This window comes from Ceratotherium simum, chromosome 27 (assembly GCF_057802395.1).
Source record: "Ceratotherium simum simum isolate JZ-2026a chromosome 27, ASM5780239v1, whole genome shotgun sequence".
Classification (NCBI taxonomy): Eukaryota; Metazoa; Chordata; class Mammalia; order Perissodactyla; family Rhinocerotidae; genus Ceratotherium; species Ceratotherium simum.
In genome coordinates this window covers 12,466,994-12,486,512 of record NC_141926.1, presented here as the reverse complement: position 1 = coordinate 12,486,512, position 19,519 = coordinate 12,466,994, and the positions used below count along the sequence as shown (strand labels likewise).

The 19,519-nt window shown below is 40.2% G+C and overlaps 1 protein-coding gene across 1 annotated transcript in view; it reads right to left on the bottom strand.

The window, feature by feature from the left end:
• The window catches only part of TMEM50B (transmembrane protein 50B), a 42,269-nt gene that overhangs the window by 13,195 nt on the left and 9,555 nt on the right, over nt 1-19,519 (bottom strand). Inside the window, exon 2 of the mRNA XM_087418138.1 lies at nt 2,222-2,361. Within this exon, the coding sequence (XP_087274264.1) occupies nt 2,222-2,320 (99 nt within the window). The 5' untranslated portion in view covers nt 2,321-2,361. The remainder of the gene's footprint in view (nt 1-2,221; nt 2,362-19,519) is intronic.

The following is a 19,519-nucleotide window of genomic DNA, read 5'->3' as shown; positions in this document are numbered from 1 at the left end:
ATGATTCCTGCTCTTTAACATGCCTCTTTTTCTACAGACCATATGAATGAAACATAAAATAGTTCCACTTTGAGTTTTGGATGTTGAAATATAAAAAATAAGAATCCCTTGTTTACTTACTCTTTATAGCATATGAGGTGAGCCTAACTAATCAAACCTGTGTAAGATTCTGAAGTTCTGCTCTCAATGCAAGATGAAAAATTTATTATCTAGGAATGAATTTTCTGCTTCTTTCATCCACCATAATTATGTGCAATTGGAGCTCTCTTTTTTTTTTTTTGCAGGTTGCAGGGAAGGAGTCACCCTGACCTAACATCTGTTACCAATTTTCCTCTTTTTTTTTTTTCCTCCCCAAAGCCCCCCAGTGCATGGTTGTATATCCTAGTTGTAAGTCCTTCCAGTTCTTCTACATGAGCTGCCACCACAGCATGGCAACTGACGGACGGGTGGTGTGGTTCCATGACTGGGAAATGAACCTGGGCTGCCAAGGCAGTAAGAGCGCCAAACTTTAATCACTAGACCATCAGGGCTAGCTCAAATCACAACCTGAAGCTCTCTTAACTAACCTCCAACTAACCAGATTACCTGATGTGTTTCATTCTCTCTAGAGAATATTCCTTTTTAATATGCCAACCTGGGCCGGCCCCATGGCTTAGCGGTTAAGTGCGCACGCTCCGCTGCTGGCGGCCTGGGGTCGGATCCCGGGCGCGCACTGACGCACCGCTTCTCCGGCCATGCTGAGGCCACGTCCCACATACAGCAACTAGAAGGATGTGCAGCTATGACATACAACTATCTACTGGGGCTTTGGGGGAAAAAATAAATAAATAAATAAAATTATAATATGCCCAATCACTTATGCTTCCACAAATGAGCTATATGCTTACCAACAGTCAGCTGTCATGTCTCCAAAACTATTTAAGCCTGCTATAGTTTTAATTAATTATGTAATTTGATTAAATACTATATAACTGACTGAACATGAATTTGTAAAATGTAATATTTCTATGTAAACTAAGCTGAATAGACTTAAAGTAGACAAGATGCTAAAGAATTTCATGCACAAATTAAGTGCAGGGGAGATGACCATTAAGAGCAAGGAAAACTTAGAAACATCTAAAAGAATTCTGCATGCAGATTGCTTCACAATTATCTTTAGTTCTGTTCTGCTTTATTTATTTTTTTCTATTGGACTTCAGGTGTAGAACTGTATACGGAAAGAGATGAATTTTTAAAATGTAATAGATACTGAAATTTGCTTCAAAAAACGCAGTGGGAGCAGGGAACAGTTGATGGAATGCTAAAACACAATTGGTCGTGATTTGATTTTTTTTGAAGGTGGATGGTAAGTACATGAAGAAGAAGAAGAGGATGATAAGTACACTCTAGAGAGTGGTTCTTTATACCATTATATTTTTATTTATATGCTTGACATTTTCAATAATATAAAGTTAAAAAAGAAGAAAACGCTGGGAAGAAAATTAAGAAATAGTTTCCTGGGCCGGCCCCATGGCTTAGCAGTTAAGTGTATGCGCTCTGCTGCTGGCGGCCCAGGTTCGGACCCTGGGCGCACACCGACACACCGTTTCTCCGGCCATGCTGAGGCCACGTCCCACATACAGCAACTAGAAGGCTGTGCAGCTATGACATACAACTATCTACTGGGGCTTTGGGGGGAAAATAAATAAATAAATAAAATTACAAAAAAAAAAAAAAAAGAAAGAAAAGAAATAGTTTCCTCTGCAAATTTCTTCCTCTCACCTCCCCCCAGTGCTGCACTGGGGGAAATAGAGATGGCTTCCCTTCCCTAGGGCACTGTAGGGCTTCAGTTCTAAAGCAGCCTATGGTCCTTACTGTTGTCTACACATCCTGAATTTCAATGAGTCACAATATTAGGTTATATCAAATTCTGAGCCTTTGAGAATCTTAAAGGATTTACACGTATTGTATCATTAACTTAAAAACACTACTGCCTAGAATAATTGTATTATCAATGGAACAGAAGAAAAGATACTAAGTTTAACAAATTTACAAAGTCAAATGAACCCAGGAACTACCATGTTTTGTTCAGTAATAGTATCTAGCACTCTAATCGTTATTTATACAAAACAAGAGTGAAATACACAGTTACGGAAGGGTATTCACAGCTCAAACCAATCAACATCAATTTTCAGGGCAAAAGATGAGGCATAAACGGTACCACGCACGCTTTTTCACTTACCAATATACCTGCTACGACAGAAGCCACAGCATTTCTTCTCTCACTCCAGTCAATACATTCACATTCTGGCCAACGGAAATTATCGAGGAAACCTGCCATTTTCACCCCTTAAGCATGGATTTGTCATTAAATACAGTATTCTACAAATAAAAAGATAAAATACAGTCAGTCTAAGAAAATATTTTTAAGAAATGAAACATCTTACTCCTTTAAGTTTTAAACACAAATTTACTTTAGGTCTAAATCTACTATGGTTAAGAAGAAAAATTCAATACTTCAATGAATACTTATTGAGATGTACACAGGACTGTGTGAGGACACAAGGGGGAGCTTACTATGTGCTATGTGAGCATGGTGGTTTTAAAACATGTCTGCAAATTCTTTGACACTTCTCACATTGAGAGGTGGCTCTCCCTCGAATTTGGGCCAAAAATAAAGACTGGTTGACCAACGGAGCAGAGGAAGTGATGCTATATAACTTCTGCCATACAACTTCTGAGGCTAGATCACAAAAGGCAATGCACCATGTAGCTGGTTCTTGAAACACTAACACTAAGAGTCCTGAGTTGCTATGTAAAAAATCCAAGGCCACAACGTTGTGAGGAGACCAGGTATAGGTCTTCTGGCCCACAGTTCCAGGTGAGGTCCGAGCTAACAGCTAGCATCAACTGCCAAATGTGTGAGCAGACACTTCTAGGTGATTGCTGTTCCAGCCATAGTGTTATCCCTAGACGTTAAGCCTTTCCCGGTGAGGTCCCAGACATATGGAGATGAGACATGTCATCTGGGCTGTGCCCTCTCCAAATTCCTGACCCACAGAAACCATAAGCATAATAAAATGGCTGTTTTAAACTACTGAGTTTTAGAGTAATCTGTAATGCAGCAATAGACAACTGGAAGGAGAAAAATCACGTGCATAAAAAACTAAGGGTACAGCATGCTGTGGGAATTTTCAAAACAAAGAGAGTATATTCAGTTGAGGTGATTCAAGGACATCTTAAACTGCAGAAAGAAAAAAAATAAACTATTTGAAAGCACTAAAGAGTGCTGAAAAGCAGGCAGAAACTGGACCCTCAACAGAAAACACGATGAGTAGGACCCACTTTTACACAGCTTTTCCCCCTGCAGAACCCCAGCCCAGTGAGCCCTGTGGTACAGAAGGGCTAAAACTTGAGCAAAAAGCCACAGTCTATTTGGCTTAAGGTATCAGAGGATGGCGTTTGGGATTACCAGAGCAGCTGGAAACTGAAGAGGGAAATCTTGGAAAGGCATGAGTCACAGGAGGGAACCCCAAACACTTTAACATAAATTCTCTTTAAATACCCAGCTAGCCCCTGATCAGCACATGCATGGAGGAGACTCCAAGGAACTCAGCAGGAAAAAATAGCTGGAAGGCTAAAAGAACTAAGCAGAGATTTCAGCTGCTGCCCACTGCAAGACATTTTGAAGTTTGAGTTCCACCAAGTCAGAGGAGATTAGTAAACATCTGGGGATTTCCACACTCTAACAAAGTGTAAAACCAAGTCTCTATAATTTTAAGGTGATCAGCCAGCATTTTAACTGCTTGTTAGAACAAAAAGTAACATTCTTCAGATGAAGATAACTGAACCGAAGAGTGCCTATAATGTATCACCCACAATATCTAATATATAGTAAAATATTACTAGACATTCACAGAAGCATAAAAAATGTGATCTATTTTCAAGGAGGAAAAAAAAGCAGTCAATACAAACAGACTGCAAAATGACTCAGATATTGAAATTAGCAGACAAGGACTTTAAAGCAGCCAGTATAAACAAATTCAAAGACTTGAACGCAAACAGTCAAAATAACTGAACTGATGGAGCATCTCAATAGAGAAAGAGATACTTTTAATGTAAATTTTAGAACTGAAAGTTACAATATTTGAAATTTAAATTAACTAGATGGGCTTAATAGGAGATCAGAGACAGTGGAAGAAAAGGACAGTAAACTTGAAGAAAGATCAAAAGAAATCATCCAATCTAGAAAACAGGAATTTTTTTAAAAATTAGAAAAAAAAGAACAGCTTCAGTGAACTGAGTAACACTAGTAATTGGTCTTATATATGTTTAATTGGCTCCCAGAAGAAGAATGAGAGAGAAAAAATATTTAAGGAAACAATTCCCAAATTTGGTGAAAAATATTAATTACAAATCCAGGAAGCTCAAAGGAGGAGGATAAACAAAAGGAAAACATCATAATCAAACTGTTGAAAACCAGAGACAAAAAGAAACACTTGAAGCAACTTTAGGGAAAAAAAACCCAACACATTACATACAGGAGTAGGAGAACAATATACACGATGGCTGACTTCTCATCAGAAATAATGAAGGCCAGAAGGAAGTGGAGTGACATTTTTTTTTTTTTTAAGATTTTTATTTATTTTTTCCCCCCAAAGCCCCAGTAGATTGTTGTATGTCATAGCCGCACATCCTTCTAGTTGCTGTATGTGGGACGCGGCCTCAGCATGGCCGGAGAAGCGGTGCGTTGGTGCGCACCCAGGATCCGGAGAAGCGGTGTGTCGGTGCAAGCCCAGGATCCAAACCCGGGCCGCCAGCAGCGGAGCGAGTGCACTTAACTGCCAAGCCACGGGGCCAGCCCTAATTGTCTTTTTAAACCTTTTGCCCATTTCAAGTCTATTCAAGTCTTTTGCACATTATTTATTGCATATGTTTGGTTTGTCTTTTTATTATTAATGTTTAGGAGTTCTTTCTATATTGTAGATACAAGTCCTTTGCCAGATATTTGTTTTGCAAATGTTGTCTTCCAGTCCATGTTTCCAGTGTTTGGACCTACTCTAGTGTATTTATTGTACTTTTTTTTAGATTAACAGTTGGACCCGTTACTTTATAAATTTAGACATTTTTCACCTAAATCCATTTAAGCCTCAATATGCAAATACCCATATGCATTTAAGCATATTATTTGAAAATGTACCTAACATACTGTTTAGAAATAAGTTTATCTTCGTGGATGTTCTATACAATGTTATAATTTTTCTTTAAATAATTGTCTTTTAAATAAAGAGAAGAAAATAAAATATAATCTTTTATATTGATCCACATACTGATCATTTCTGGTATTCTTCATTTTTTCCTATAGATCTGAGATTCATCTGGTGTCGTTTCTCTTCAGCCTAAAGAATTTCCTTTAGTATTTTATTAGTGTAGATCTGGTGATGAATTATCTCAGTTTTTGTTTACCTGAAAATACTTTTATTTTATCCTCATTTTAAAAAAAAGTTTTATCGGGCCGGCCCCGTGGCTTAGCGGTTAAGTGCGCGTGCTCCACTACTGGCGGCCCGGGTTCGGATCCCGGGCACGCACCTATGCACCGCTTGTCTGGCCATGCTGAGGCCGCGTCCCACATACAGCAACTAGAAGGATGTGCAGCTGTGACATACAACTATCTACTGGGGCTTTGGGGGAAAAAATAAGTAAATAAAATCTTTAAAAAAAAAAAAAGACAATTAAGCACCGAAAAGCACATAAAAAGGTATTCAACATCATTAGTCATCGGTGAAATGCAAACTAATGAAATATCACACAGCCATTAGAATAGCTAAAATTAAAAAGACTGACAACACTAAATGTTGGTGAGGCTGTAGAAGAACTGGAAATCTCGTAGATTTCTGATGGCAGTTTCTCATCAGTTAAAAATAAACCTCCCTAGGGACTGGCCCGGTGGAGTAGCGGTTGTGTGTGTGCACTCCGCTTTGGCGGCCTGGGGTTCGCAGGTTCAGATCCTGGGCATGCACTGACGCACCACTTGTCAAGCCATGCTGTGGCGGCGTCCCATATAAAGTGGAGGAAGATTGACACGGATGTTGGCCCAGGACCAGTCTTCCTTGGCAAAAAGAGGAGGACTGGCATCGGATGTTAGCTCAGGGCTGATATTCCTCATTAAAAAAAAAAAAATTAAAAAATAAAAATAATAAATCTCCCTATAACCCAGCAATTCTGTTCCTAGGTATTTACCAAGGGAAGTAAAAACACATGTCTACACACAAAAAAGACTTGTACAAGAAAGTTTATAGTAGTTTTATTCATAACAGCCCCAAAATGAAACAACCTAAATTCATCAACAGAAGAATGGATAAACAAATTATGATGGATTCATACAATGGAATACTATTCGGCAACAAAAAACAATGAACTCATATATATAACCACACAGAAAAAAAATCTCAAAACATGATTTAAGTGAAAAAAGGCAGAGACAAAGAGTATATACTGTATTATTTCATTTAAATGAAGCTTAAGGGGCCGGCCCAGAGGCATAGTGGTTAGGTACACGCGCTTCGCTTCAGCGGCCTGGGGTTCATGGGTTCTGATCCCCGGCGCAGACCTACACACCGCTCATCAAGCCATGCTGTGGCAGCATCCCACATACAAAATAGAGGAAGACTGGCACAGACATTAGCTCAGGGACAATCTTCCTCAAGCAAAAGGAGGAAGACTGGCAACAGATGTTAGCTCATGGAGAAGAGAGGGAGGGAAGAAGGGAGGGAAAAAGCAAGGAAGCAAGCAAGCTAGCATAAGAAGAGGCAAAACTAGGACGTCAGCATCATGGCAGAGTGAGCTTCCCCCATTGAACTCTCCCCCTCTAAGACACAACAAAAAGGACATTCATATTCCAACAGAAGCTATTCACACAACACGTTTGAGGCACCCAGGCAGCCATACACCCGAGGACTGAGGTGCTGGAATCCCCAAAGGAAGTGGAAGGAGGTAAGAGGAGCTCCCTTTCTTCCCCAAGGACTGTGACCCAGAGACTGAGACCATGCGGCTCTCAGAGAAGGGGGAGGGGCGGCTCACCATGTGAAAAATGGGGCTCTCCAAGACCCCTCACAGCCCGAGGGGATCCCCCTACAGAGGGAGCGGAACTGTTGCAAGGGTAGCTTCAACAAGTTAGCCCCTCAGGAGAGCAGAGAGCGACAGCGAGGTGAGGAACCTCTGAGATCCGGGAGGCGAAAGTAAGCGCCCCTCCCCCACCCGGCCCACCCAACTGGTGCTTCAGCATAGCAGCACTTCAGCTCAGCCCCATCCCCAATGCAGCCGCTCCCAGGCACCCGGCCCCAACCAGCAGTGGGGCAAGCCTGCGCCCCCGCACTAGAGGCAGTGGCAGCTTAGTCCCCACCACGCCACAGTCCCAGCTGCTCCAGACGGACCAAGCCACAGCCCCAGCTCCACCATGCCACGGCCCCAGCTCTTTCAGTTGGAACGTTGCCCTACCCCCAGCTCCTTCTGCTTGACCGTCCCCCCTCCCCCTGGCTCCAGCTGCTTCCGTTTGGCCTGCGCGCAGGCTCCAGCTGACTTGGTGCCAGCGACTTCGGCCCAGCGCACTCCAGTTCCAGCTTCTTTGGACCAGTGGCACACCAGCTCCTCCTTCTTTGGCTCAGTGCACTCCAATTCCAGCTTCTTTGGCCCAGTGCACTCCAGTTCCAGCTTCTTCGGCCCAGCGGCACTTCAGCTGCAGCTGTTTCAACCCACCCGCACCCCAGCCCCAGCTGCTTCGGCCTAGCTGCTCTCCAGCCCCAGCTGTTTCCACGCTTCCCCCCGAGCAGCCTCCACTCAGCCACGCCGAAGATCAGCCAGGGGCCGACAAGACTGCCCATGGATTGAGGTGGGCCAGAATACATAGCCCTTGACTCCCACCTAGTGGCAGCAAGGGGAAACCGCGACCATATATTTTCACTATGAGGAAAGGTAAGCCAACACTGACCGGCACCGTGCAAAAACATGAAATCTCCAGACCAAAAGGCAAATGACAAGCACCCAGAAGTCAACCCAGAAAGCACAGAAATGTATAACCTTAACGACAGAGAATTCAAAATAGCCATCACAAAAAAGCTTAATGAAATACAAGAAAACACAGACAGACAATTCAGTGAAATCAGGAGTTTCTTCACAAAAGAGATTGAAACTATTAAAAAAAAACCAATCAGAAATCTTAGAGATGAAAAACACAATAGAGGAGATAAAGGGAAGGCTTAAGCACCAGAGCTGACAATATGGAGGAAAGAATTAGCAATATCGAGGACAGCAATGCAGCAGTGCTCCAGATGGAGGAGGAAAGAGAACTAAGACTAAAAAGAAATGAAGAAACTCTCTGAGAACTCTCTGACTCAATTAGGAAATCCAACATAAGGATTATTAGGTATTCCAGAGGGAGAAGAGAGGGAAAAAGGAGCAGAGAACTTGTTCAAAGAAATAATATCTGAGAACTTCCCAAACCTGGGGAAGGAGCTGGAAATACCAGTGAATGAAATCAATAGATCTCCTAAATATATCAACACGAAAAGACCCTCTCCAAGGTATATAGTAGTAAAGATAGCAAAAGTCAACAACAAAGCAAAAATATTAAGGGCAGCTAGACAAAAAAAAATAACATACAAAGGATTTCCTATCAGGCTCTCAGGCAATTTCTCGACAGAAACTTTACAGGCTAGGAGAGAGTGGAACAATAGATTCAAAATTCTGAAGGACAAAAACTTTCAGCCAAGAATACTCTATCAAGCAAAAATATCCTTCAGACATGAGGGAGAAATAATAACTATCCCAGATAAACAAAAGCTAAGGGAGTTCACTGCCACAAGACCCCCGCTACAAGAAGTGCTCAAGAGGGCCCTCATCCCTGAGGAAAAAAAGAGAAAGGGGATTCAAAGTTTTGAACGAGCAGGAAAATAGGTCGACAAAACTAGAAAAATTGCAGTCCTCTATCAAAATAGATTAGCAAATACTTAATTATAAAACCAAAGATCAAGGGAAGGTAAGCACCAAGCATAATATAACCTCATCATGTTAAACATGAACTCACAACACAAGAAGGAATAAGATGTGACAACAATAACACAGAAGGGGAAGAGGAAAGGGATTGAATTGACTTAGTCTAAGGGAATAAGAGGCCATCAAAAAATGGACTATCACATCCATGAGATTTTTTATACAAACCTCATGGTAGCCACTAACCAAATAAGCAGAACAGAATCACACACGATAAAGAAAGAGAAAACTAAGAGAACCCCCATACAGAACTACCAAACTGCATTGGTAGTCTGAAACACATGGGACGAGAAAAAAAGTAATGCAAAAGAACCAGAAAAAGAGCGATAAAATAACAACAAGAAGCCCTCATATATCAATAATTACCCTAAACGTAAATGGACTGAACTCTCCAATCAAAAGACAAAGAGTGGTGGGATGGATTAAAAAACAAGACCCAACAATATGCTGCCTCCAGGAAACACATCTCAGCTCTAAAGACAAACACAGGCTCAGAGTGAAAGGAAGGAAGACAATACTCCAAGCTAATGGTAAACAAAAGAAAGCAGGTGTTGCCATACTTATATCAGACAAAGTTGACTTCAAGATAAAACAGGTAATGAGAGACGAAGAGGGGCAATATATAATGATAAAAGGGACACTCCACCAAGAAGACATATCACTTTTAAATATATATGCACCCAGTACAGGAGCACCAAGGTACATAAAGCAACTATTAACAAACCTAAAAGGAGATATTAACAACACAATAATAGAAGGAGATGTTAACACCCCACTCTCATCAATGGGCAGATCATCCAGACAGAAAATAAATAAGGAAATAATGGACCTAAATGAAAAACTAGATGAGATGGACTTAGACATATACAGAGCACTCCATCCAAACACAGCAGATTACACATTCTTCTCAAGCGCGCATGGAACATTCTCAAGAATAGACCATATGTTGGGAAACAAGGCATGCTTATATAAATTTAAGAAGATTGAAATCATAACAAGCATCTTTTCAGACCATAATGCCATGAAGTTAGAAATCAACTACAAGGAAAAAACCGGGAAAGTGACAAAGCTGTGGAGACTCAACAACATGCTCCTAAACCACCAGTGGATCATTGATGAAATTAAAGGAGAAATCAAAGTATATCTGGAGACAAATGAAAATGAAAATACACCGTACCAACTCATATGGGATGCAGCAAAAGCAGTCCTGAGAGGGAAACTCATAGCAATACAGGCCCACCTTAACAAATAGGAAAAACCCCAAATAAGCACCCTCAAACTATGCCTAACAGAATTAGAAAAAGAAGAACAAACAAAGCCTAAAGTCAGCAGAAGGAGGGATATAATAAAAATCAGAGCAGAAATAAATGAAATTGAAATTAAAAAAACAGTAGAAAGGATCAATGAAACAAAGAGCTGGTTCTTTCAGAAGATAAACAAAATTGACAAACCCTTAGCCAGACTCACCAAGAAAAAAAGAGAGAAGGCTCAAATAAATAAAATTAGAAATGAAAAAGGAGAAATTACAACAGATATCACAGAAACACAAAAGATTATAAGAGAATACTATGAAAAACTATATGCCAACAAATTGGACAACCTAGAAGAAATGGATAAATTCCTAGACTCATATAACCTCCCAAAACTGAATCAAGAAGAAATAGAGAACCTGAATAGACCAATCACAAGTAAAGAGATTGAAACAGTAATCAAAAACCTCCCAAAAAATAAAAGTCCAGGACCAGATGGCTTCTCTGGAGAATTTTACCAAACATTCAAAGAAGACTTAATACCTATCTTTCTCAAACTATTCGAAAAAATAGAAGAAGATGGAACACTTCCCAACACATTCTACGAGGCCAACATCACCCTGATACCAAAGCCAGGCAAAGACAATACTAAGAAGGAAAACTACAGACCAATATCCCTGATGAACACAGATGCAAAAATCCTCAACAAAATATTGGCAAACCGAATACAGCAATACATTAAAAAGATCATACACCATGATCAAGTGGGATTTATACCAGGGACACAGGGATGGTTCAACATCCGCAAGTCAACCAATGTGATACACCACATTAACAAAACGAGGAATAAAAACCATACGATCATCTCAATAGATGCAGAGAAGGCTTTTGCCAAGATCCAACATCCATTTATGATAAAAACTCGCAACAAAATGGGTATAGAAGGAAAGTACCTTAACATAATAAAGACCATATATGACAAACCCACAGCCAACATCATACTCAATGGGGAAAAACTGAAAGCCATCCCTCTGAAAACAGGGGCAAGACAAGGGTGCCCACTCTCACCACTCTTATTCAACATAATACTGGAGGTTCTGGCCAGAGCAATTAGGCAAGAAAAAAGAATAAAAGGAATCCAAATAGGCAACGAAGAAGTGAAACTCTCGCTGTTTGCAGATGACATGATCTTATATAAGATCATAGAAAACCCTAAAGAATCCATTGGAGGGCTGGCCCCGTGGCTTAGTGGTTAAGTGCTCGCGCTCGCTACTGGCGGCCCGGGTTTGGATCCTGGGCGCGCACCGACGCACCGCTTCTCTGGCCATGCTGAGGCCACATCCCACATACAGCAACTAGAAGGATGTGCAACTATGACATACAACTACCTGCTGGGGCTTTGGGGGAAAAAAAAAGGAGGAGGATTGGCAATAGATGTTAGCTCAGAACTGGTCTTCCTCAGCAAAAAGAGGAGGATTAGGATGAATGTTAGCTCAGGGCTGATCTTCCTCACAAAAATAAAAAAATTAAAAAAAAAAAAAGAATCCATTGGAAAACTATTAGAAATAATCAACACTACAGCCAAGTGGCAGGGTACAAAATCAACTTACAGAAATCAGTTGCATTTCTATATACCGACAAACTAACAGAAAGAGAACTCAAGAAGACAATCGCATTTACAATTGCAACAAAAAGAATAAAATATCTAGGAGTAAATTTCACCAAGGAAGTGAAAGAGCTATACAATGAAAACTATAAGACATTATTGAACGAAATCAGTGATGACATAAAGACGTGGAAAAATATTCCATGCACTTGGATTGGAAGAATAAACATAGTTAAAATGTCCACACTACCTAAAGCAATCTACAGATTCAACACAATCCCAATCAGAATCCCAAGGACATTCTTCACAGAAATAGAACAAAGAATACTAACATTCATATGCGGCAACGAAAGACCTCGTATAGCTAAAGCAATCCTGAAAAAGAAGAACAAGGTTGGAGGCATCACAATCCCTGACTTCAAAACATACTACAAAGCGACAGTAATTAAAACAGCATGGTACTGGTACAAAAACAGACACACAGATCAATGGAACAGAATTGAAAGTCCAGAAATAAAACCTCATTATCCAGGGGCAGCTAATCTTTGACAAAGGAGCTAAGGACATACAGTGGAGAAAGGAAAGTCTCTTCAATAAATGGTGCTGGGAAAACTGGACAGCCACTTGCAAAAGAATGAAAGTAGACCACCTTCTTTCACCATACACAAAAATTAACTCAAAATGGATCAAAGACCTGAAGGTGAGACCTGAAACTATAAAACTCCTGGAGGAAAATATAGGTAGTACACTACTCGCCATCAGCCAGAAATGGATCTTCTTGAATTCCATGTCTACTCAGACAAGGGAAACAAAAGAAAAAATAAACAAGCGGGACTTCATCAGATTAAAGAGCTTCTACAAGGCAAATGAAACCAGGATCCAAATGAATAGGGAACCCACCAGCTGGGAAAAAATATTTGCAAACTGTATATCTGACAAGGGATTAATCTCCATGATATATAAAGAACTCACACAACTGAATAACAAAAAAACAAACAACCCAATCAAAAAATGGGCAGAGGAAACGAACAGACACTTCTCCAAAGAAGATATACAGATGGCCAATAGGCACATGAAAAGATGCTCAACATCACTAGTCATCAGGGAAATGCAAATCAAAACCACACTAAGATATCACCTTACACCCGTCAGAATGGCTATAATCACCAAGACAAAAAGCAACAAATGCTGGAGAGGCTGTGGAGAAATGGTAACCCTAATCCACTGCTGGTGGGAATGCAAACTGGTGCAGCCTCTGTGGAAAACAGTATGGAGATTCCTCAAAAAATTAAAAATAGAAATACCTTATGATCCAGCTATCCCACTACTGGGTATCTACCCAACGAACCTGAAATCAACAATCCAAAGAGGCTTATGCACCCCTATGTTCATCACAGCATTATTCACTATAGCCAAGACATGGAAGCAACCCAAGTGTCCCTCGACTGATGAATGGATAAAGAAGATGTGGTATATATATACCATGGAATACTACTCAGCCATAAAGAAAGACAAAATCATCCCATTTGCAACAACATGGATGGACCTGGAGGGTTAAGTAAAATAAGCCAGAAAGATAAACAGGGCATGATTTCACTCATACGTGGAAGATAAACCAACACACGCACAGACAGAACTGTTTGGTGGTGACCAGGGGCTAGGGAAGTGGGGGGTGGGCACAAGGGGTGGAGGGATGCACTTATATGGTGACTGATAAACAGTAATGTACAACAAAAATTTCACAATTAAAAAAAAAAAATTAAAAAAAAAAAAAAGTCAGAAGAGGCATAAACTAATCGATGGTCCCAGATATCAGAACAGTGGTTGCCTATAGGGAGTGAGGACTAACTACAAGGGAACTTTCTTGGGGTGATGGAAATGTTCTATAACTTGATTGGGATACTGGTTATGCAGGTACATACATTTATCAAAAGTCATTGACATGTACACTTAAGATCTGTGTATTTTACAGTTTGTAAATTTTACCCAGGAAAAGTTTAAAATTTTATCAGTCAGATATGCTTTAGCTGCACTAAAGTCTTACTCTGTAAACATTATGGGCACATTTTATCAAGCTATTCTGCAGATATGGTAATGAATTATTATCAAAGATTAAATATTAACTAATTAAAAGCAAATATAGGGAAGGTTACCATGAATTCAAGACAATGTCTGAAGGTTAAAACAAAAGTCTTGAGCCAGTTCTGGTGGCCTAGCGGTTCAAGTTCAGCACACTCCACTTGGGCAGCCTGGGTTCAGTTCCCAGGCGCAGAACCACACCATTCATCTGTCAGTAGCCATGCTGTGGCCGTGCCTCACACAGAAGAACTAGAAGGACTTACAACTAAAATATACAACTATGTACTGGGGCTCTGAGGAGAAAAAACAAAACAAAACAAAACAAAAAGTCTTATTTCATTTTACAAAATTCATTTCCCATATGCTAACCTGTTATAAATACTTCTATAAGGAGAAAATATATTACTATTTCTACACACTGATTTCTGAAACGTCATGGTCTACCCCCTCCTGGAGCTTAAGATGGAGGGTCAGGGATGGGGTGGGGCAGAGAAACATCAAACAAAGTAATATAAATAATTACTATGAAGGAAATGCAGAGGATCCTAATAGAGAATAAAGGGGAGAACTATTTTAGAATGGGTGGTCAGGGAAAGCCTCTCTGAAGAGGTAACATTTGCTAAAATTGTAAACCATACTGAAATTTGAGCTGAGTAAAGTTAATTAGAATACAGAGAAGCAAAAGAAGTAGAGCAGGGAGAAGGAACATCATATGCAAAGCCCCGAAGTCCACTTGGTGCTAGCAAGGAAGAATTAGCTGGTACCCAAGAGAATCAGGATATAGTAAGTTAATGGAGCAATTGGCTTGGAGTAAGTTTGGAGAGAGACAGGTAAGGGCCAGATCACAATGGGGACTAACGTGGACCTCATGAAGGATCTGGGGTTTCACTGAGTTGTAACAGGAAACCAAGTGAAGAACTGCAAGGAGAAAAGGAGCCGAAGCACCAAGAGCCCAGTCACCGTGGTACACATTTAGGAGAGGAAAGCGAGGGGAAAGGGCCCCTGTGTTAAGAACTAACACTCTCAACTGGGAAGACTAACTTTCATATGGGTTTTATTATTGATATTTACCAAAGATAAGCATATTTTATTATGACATAGTCTTGATTTAATGGAAACTGACAATACTAACACTGGCGCCCCAGCTTAAAGTGGAAACAAGTACACAATATTTAATTTCAGACAATAGGCCTTGGAGACTTAGTGGAGGCAAAGACTACTTAGAAAAAATCTAAATGTTCAATAATAGAATAAATGCTTACATAAAATAGTTTACTTAGGGGCTGGCCCCGTGGCTTAGCGGTTAAGTGCACGCGCTCCGCTACTGGCGGCCCAGGTTCAGATCCCAGGCGCGCACAGACGCACCGCTTGTCCAGCCATGCTGAGGCCACGTCCCACATACAGCAACTAGAAGGATGTGCAACTACGACATACAACTATCTACTGGGGCTTTGGGGAGAAAAAGGGAAAAAAAGGAGGAGGATTGGCAATGGATGTTAGCTCAGGGCCGGTCTTCCTCAGCAAAAAGAGAAGGATTGACATGGATGTTAGCTCAGGGCTGATCTTCACAAAAAAAAAAAAAAAAAAAATAGTTTACTTAATGCAGACATTAAAAAATCTATTTCTGGGGCCGGCCCCGTGGCTTAGCGGTTAAGTGCACGCGCTCCGCTGCTGGCGGACCGGGTTCGGATCCCGGGCGTGCACCGACGCCCCGCTTCTCCGGCCATGCTGAGGCGCGTCCACATACAGCAACTAGTAGGATGTGCAGCTATGACATACAACTATCTGCTGGGGCTTTGGGGCAAAAATAAATAAATAAAATCTTTAAAAAAAAAAAAAAAAAAAAAAAAAATCTATTTCTGGGGCCGGCCCCGTGGCTTAGCGATTAAGTGCGGGTGCTCCGCTACCGGCGGCCTGGGTTTGGATCCTGGGCGCACACAGACGCACTGCTTGTCCAGCCATGCTGAGGCCGCGTCCCACATACAGCAACTAGAAGGATGTGCAACTATGACATACAACTATCTACTGGGGCTTTGGGAAGAAAAAGGAAAAAAAAAAGGAGGAGGATTGGCAATAGATATCAGCTCAGTGCCAGTCTTTCTCACAAAAAAAGAGGATTGGCATGGATGTTAGCTCAGGGCTGATCTTTGTCACACACACACACAAAAAAAAAACGAAAAAAAATCTATTTCTGAAAAACATTTAATGGCGTGAGTAAATCGTAATGATTAATACTAAGTGAAAAGAGCAGATTATTAAAGCTGTATCTATAGCATTATTTCCTTTTTAGGAAAAAGAATTAACAGTATACATATGTAAACACATATGCAGAAATACCGGAAGGACACGCAGCAGTACTTTCATGATACTATCATATATGTGGGTGACAGGATCCTGTGTTTGTTTTGCTTTTGGTTTGTCTATTTTCAAAGTTTGCTGCACTGAGCATGAATCACATCTTTTTCAACATAAAGTTTTAAAAAGTTATTGTAATTAACACAATGAATCGTTGATTCTTCTTGCCTGTTGAGAAACTTCTCGTATGATGTAATGTCTGTAACTGCTTTTAATACACCTAAAAAAACTTTTTTGAGGTCAAGGAAATTATTGGTGTATTCTCCCACAAAACTGACCCTGGTACCAACGGAACAAAACAAGATTACTGAACCAAACGAATGGATAACTGGTCTGACCCACAAGTCTGATAATACACTAGACAGCAATCATTCCTATTACTAAGAGAGGCAACTCAATAAAAGGAAACATGAGTCCTTTTTACAGGGCATTTTAAGTGATTCAACTGTCAAAATTTCATTTCCAAAAATTCAGTTTAAACCAAAGGACACTTGCAAAAGTAAAAGGAGAAAACAACTACTACATATCAACATCATCTGAGCAGTTTCCATATGCATCAAAGTCTCAAATAACATATCTAATTCAGAAATTTTTCCTTCAATCAAACTTCCATACTACCATCTGTCTGTTCATCCATCTCTTCACTAGTTGTTAAATGCTACTAGTGTTAGGCACTGAGTATACAAAAATGATTAAGACACTCAATGTAGAGAATAGTCTAGTTAGGGACATTATCAGAAGAATAAATAATTGCATTACAATATATGCTATAATACACATACACTACAGGCTATAATACAAAAGTGCTATAATAGAAATATGAAAAATGTTATAGGACACTACTTGCCAGGAAAAATTAAGGAAAGTTTGATAGAGGAAGAACAAACTTAGCTGGGTTTTGAAGCATGAATAGGAGTTTGATAGATGAAAAAGAAGAAATAAAATATGCAAAATTATGTAAGCCCAGAAAAGAACAGGGTGGAGTTTAAGGTATTTCAAAAAGTGATGGTGATTAACCTGTTTGGGACAAGATTGTAAAGGATTTCTCAGCCCACTCAAGTCTGAACTCTATCCTCTAAGCCAGGGATTAGCAAACTTTTTCTGTAAAGAACCAAGTAGCACACATTTTTGGTTTTGCAGGCCAAATAACCTCTGTCACAATCACTCAACTCTGCTGTCATAGCATAAAAGCAGCCATAGACAATACGTGAACAAATGATCATGGCTGTCTTCTAATAAAACTTAATTTATGGGGCCGTGGATGGGTTTGGCACAGTCCACTTCAGTGGCCCGGGGTTCACAGGTTTGGATCCCAGGTGTGGACCTACACCACTCATCAGCCATGTTGTAGCAGCAACCCACATACAAAATAGAGGAAGACTGGCACAAATGGTAGCTCAGGGCTAATCTTCCTCAGCAAAAAAACAAACAAACAAACAAACAAAAAGCCTTAATTTACAAAACAGGCCAGATTTGGCCTTCAGGTCATAGTTTGCAGACCCCTGCTCTGAGCAACAGGACACCACCAGAGGCTTGTAAGCAGGGAAGCAACAAGATCAGCTCTGTGACTTAGAAAGATAATTCTGGCGGCAGCAGTATGGAGGAGGGACTGAAGAGAAATGTTAAAGAAACCTGTCCTCATTCTAGACAGGAAGAGAATAAGGATGCAAACTAAGAACATACTGGCACAAGCTAACAAGAGGGTTTTTATTTGAGAAATATTAAAGTTGTATTATCAACAGGCAGAGAGGAGCTAAGAATGACTATGGTTGGGTGCCCAACGGCTGGTGAGACACCATTAACCAAAAAAAAGAAAGGGAGAATGGGAGACGAGAGTTTGCACATCATGCATTATGTATAATGTCATATGTATATGACTGAAGGACATTCAAGTGGAGATGTATGTAAGACAGACGTATAGGAACCACTGAAAGAGTGGTTTAAGACAGAAATACAGATTAGAGGTTTGTAGTAGTTAAGTGGTAACTGAAGTCATGGGGCAGCTAAGGTATCTCAGGGAGAAAACAGGCAGAAGAGTGAGGCCTGATTCAGAGTTCATCTCTACTCACTCCTTTCTTCCTTGAATCACTGTGTGCCAGGCATTATAGCAACCTACACATATAACGGCATTTAATCAGCACAAACTCCTCTAGGGCATGTTCTGAACATTTACAGAACATCTACGAGTAAGGCACTGTGCGGAAAATAAGGATGAATAAAACTTAGCCCTCATCATCAGGGGATTTACAAACTAGCAGAAAAATCAATTGACACTTAAAAAAATTAAATTACAATTCTCTGTTACAAAAATCAGGAGATTAAGAAAATACAAATATCATTCAAAATATCAGGTCTACATAGCCAAAGCAAAACAAGTTGACTCAAATGCAACGAAAATAAAATCTACATGTTCCCCACTATTACTACTACTAGCTATTACTTATAGGGTGCTTATAGGTTACAGACCACTCCGTTCCATCCTCAGAACAACTCTTCTCATGGACTATTCCACTGAATCCTCACAAATAGTCTAATGCAGTTACTATTATTGTCTCATATTACTGAAAAGGTTTAAAGAATAACTTCCCAATGTCACACAGCTAGCAAGGAGGAAAGCCTGGATTTTCACTAAGTTCAGACCTGATTCCAAAATCTGTGCTCATGACCGTTACACTATACTGCTGCCCATCATCAGTTTTACAGCATTTCTCTCATTTCAGACTTCATAAGAAGTTAATGTTCCACCGCCTGTGGTGAAGAGAGCAAGAAGAACAAGATGGAAGAGATATAGCCCCAATTTAGAGGAACACTATGATCATTCGGAAACAGAAGAAAGCAGTCCGATGAGGTCTACAATGACCATGGTGATTACTGCTGATTCAAATCTTGTCAAAGGAGTCTGGAGAATACAGTTTTGGGGTTGCTATAAATCTGGTTTCTAGGCACTCACAGTGTGAATATTTTATAGGTCTTAAAATCCAACAGTATGAATTATTCAGAGACCTAAGTACTTTTGGAAAAGACACTTTACATACTTAACCTCAAGGAATGCTTATTTGCCTTCTGACTTGTAAATCACATATAACAAGAATAAAATTTCATAAATGCCAGCAATTTTGGTGCAAATTTCAAATCTAAAAACCAAAGTAAAGGATAGGGAACACAGATTTTTAGAGACTAATTTTATAACTACATAACTTCC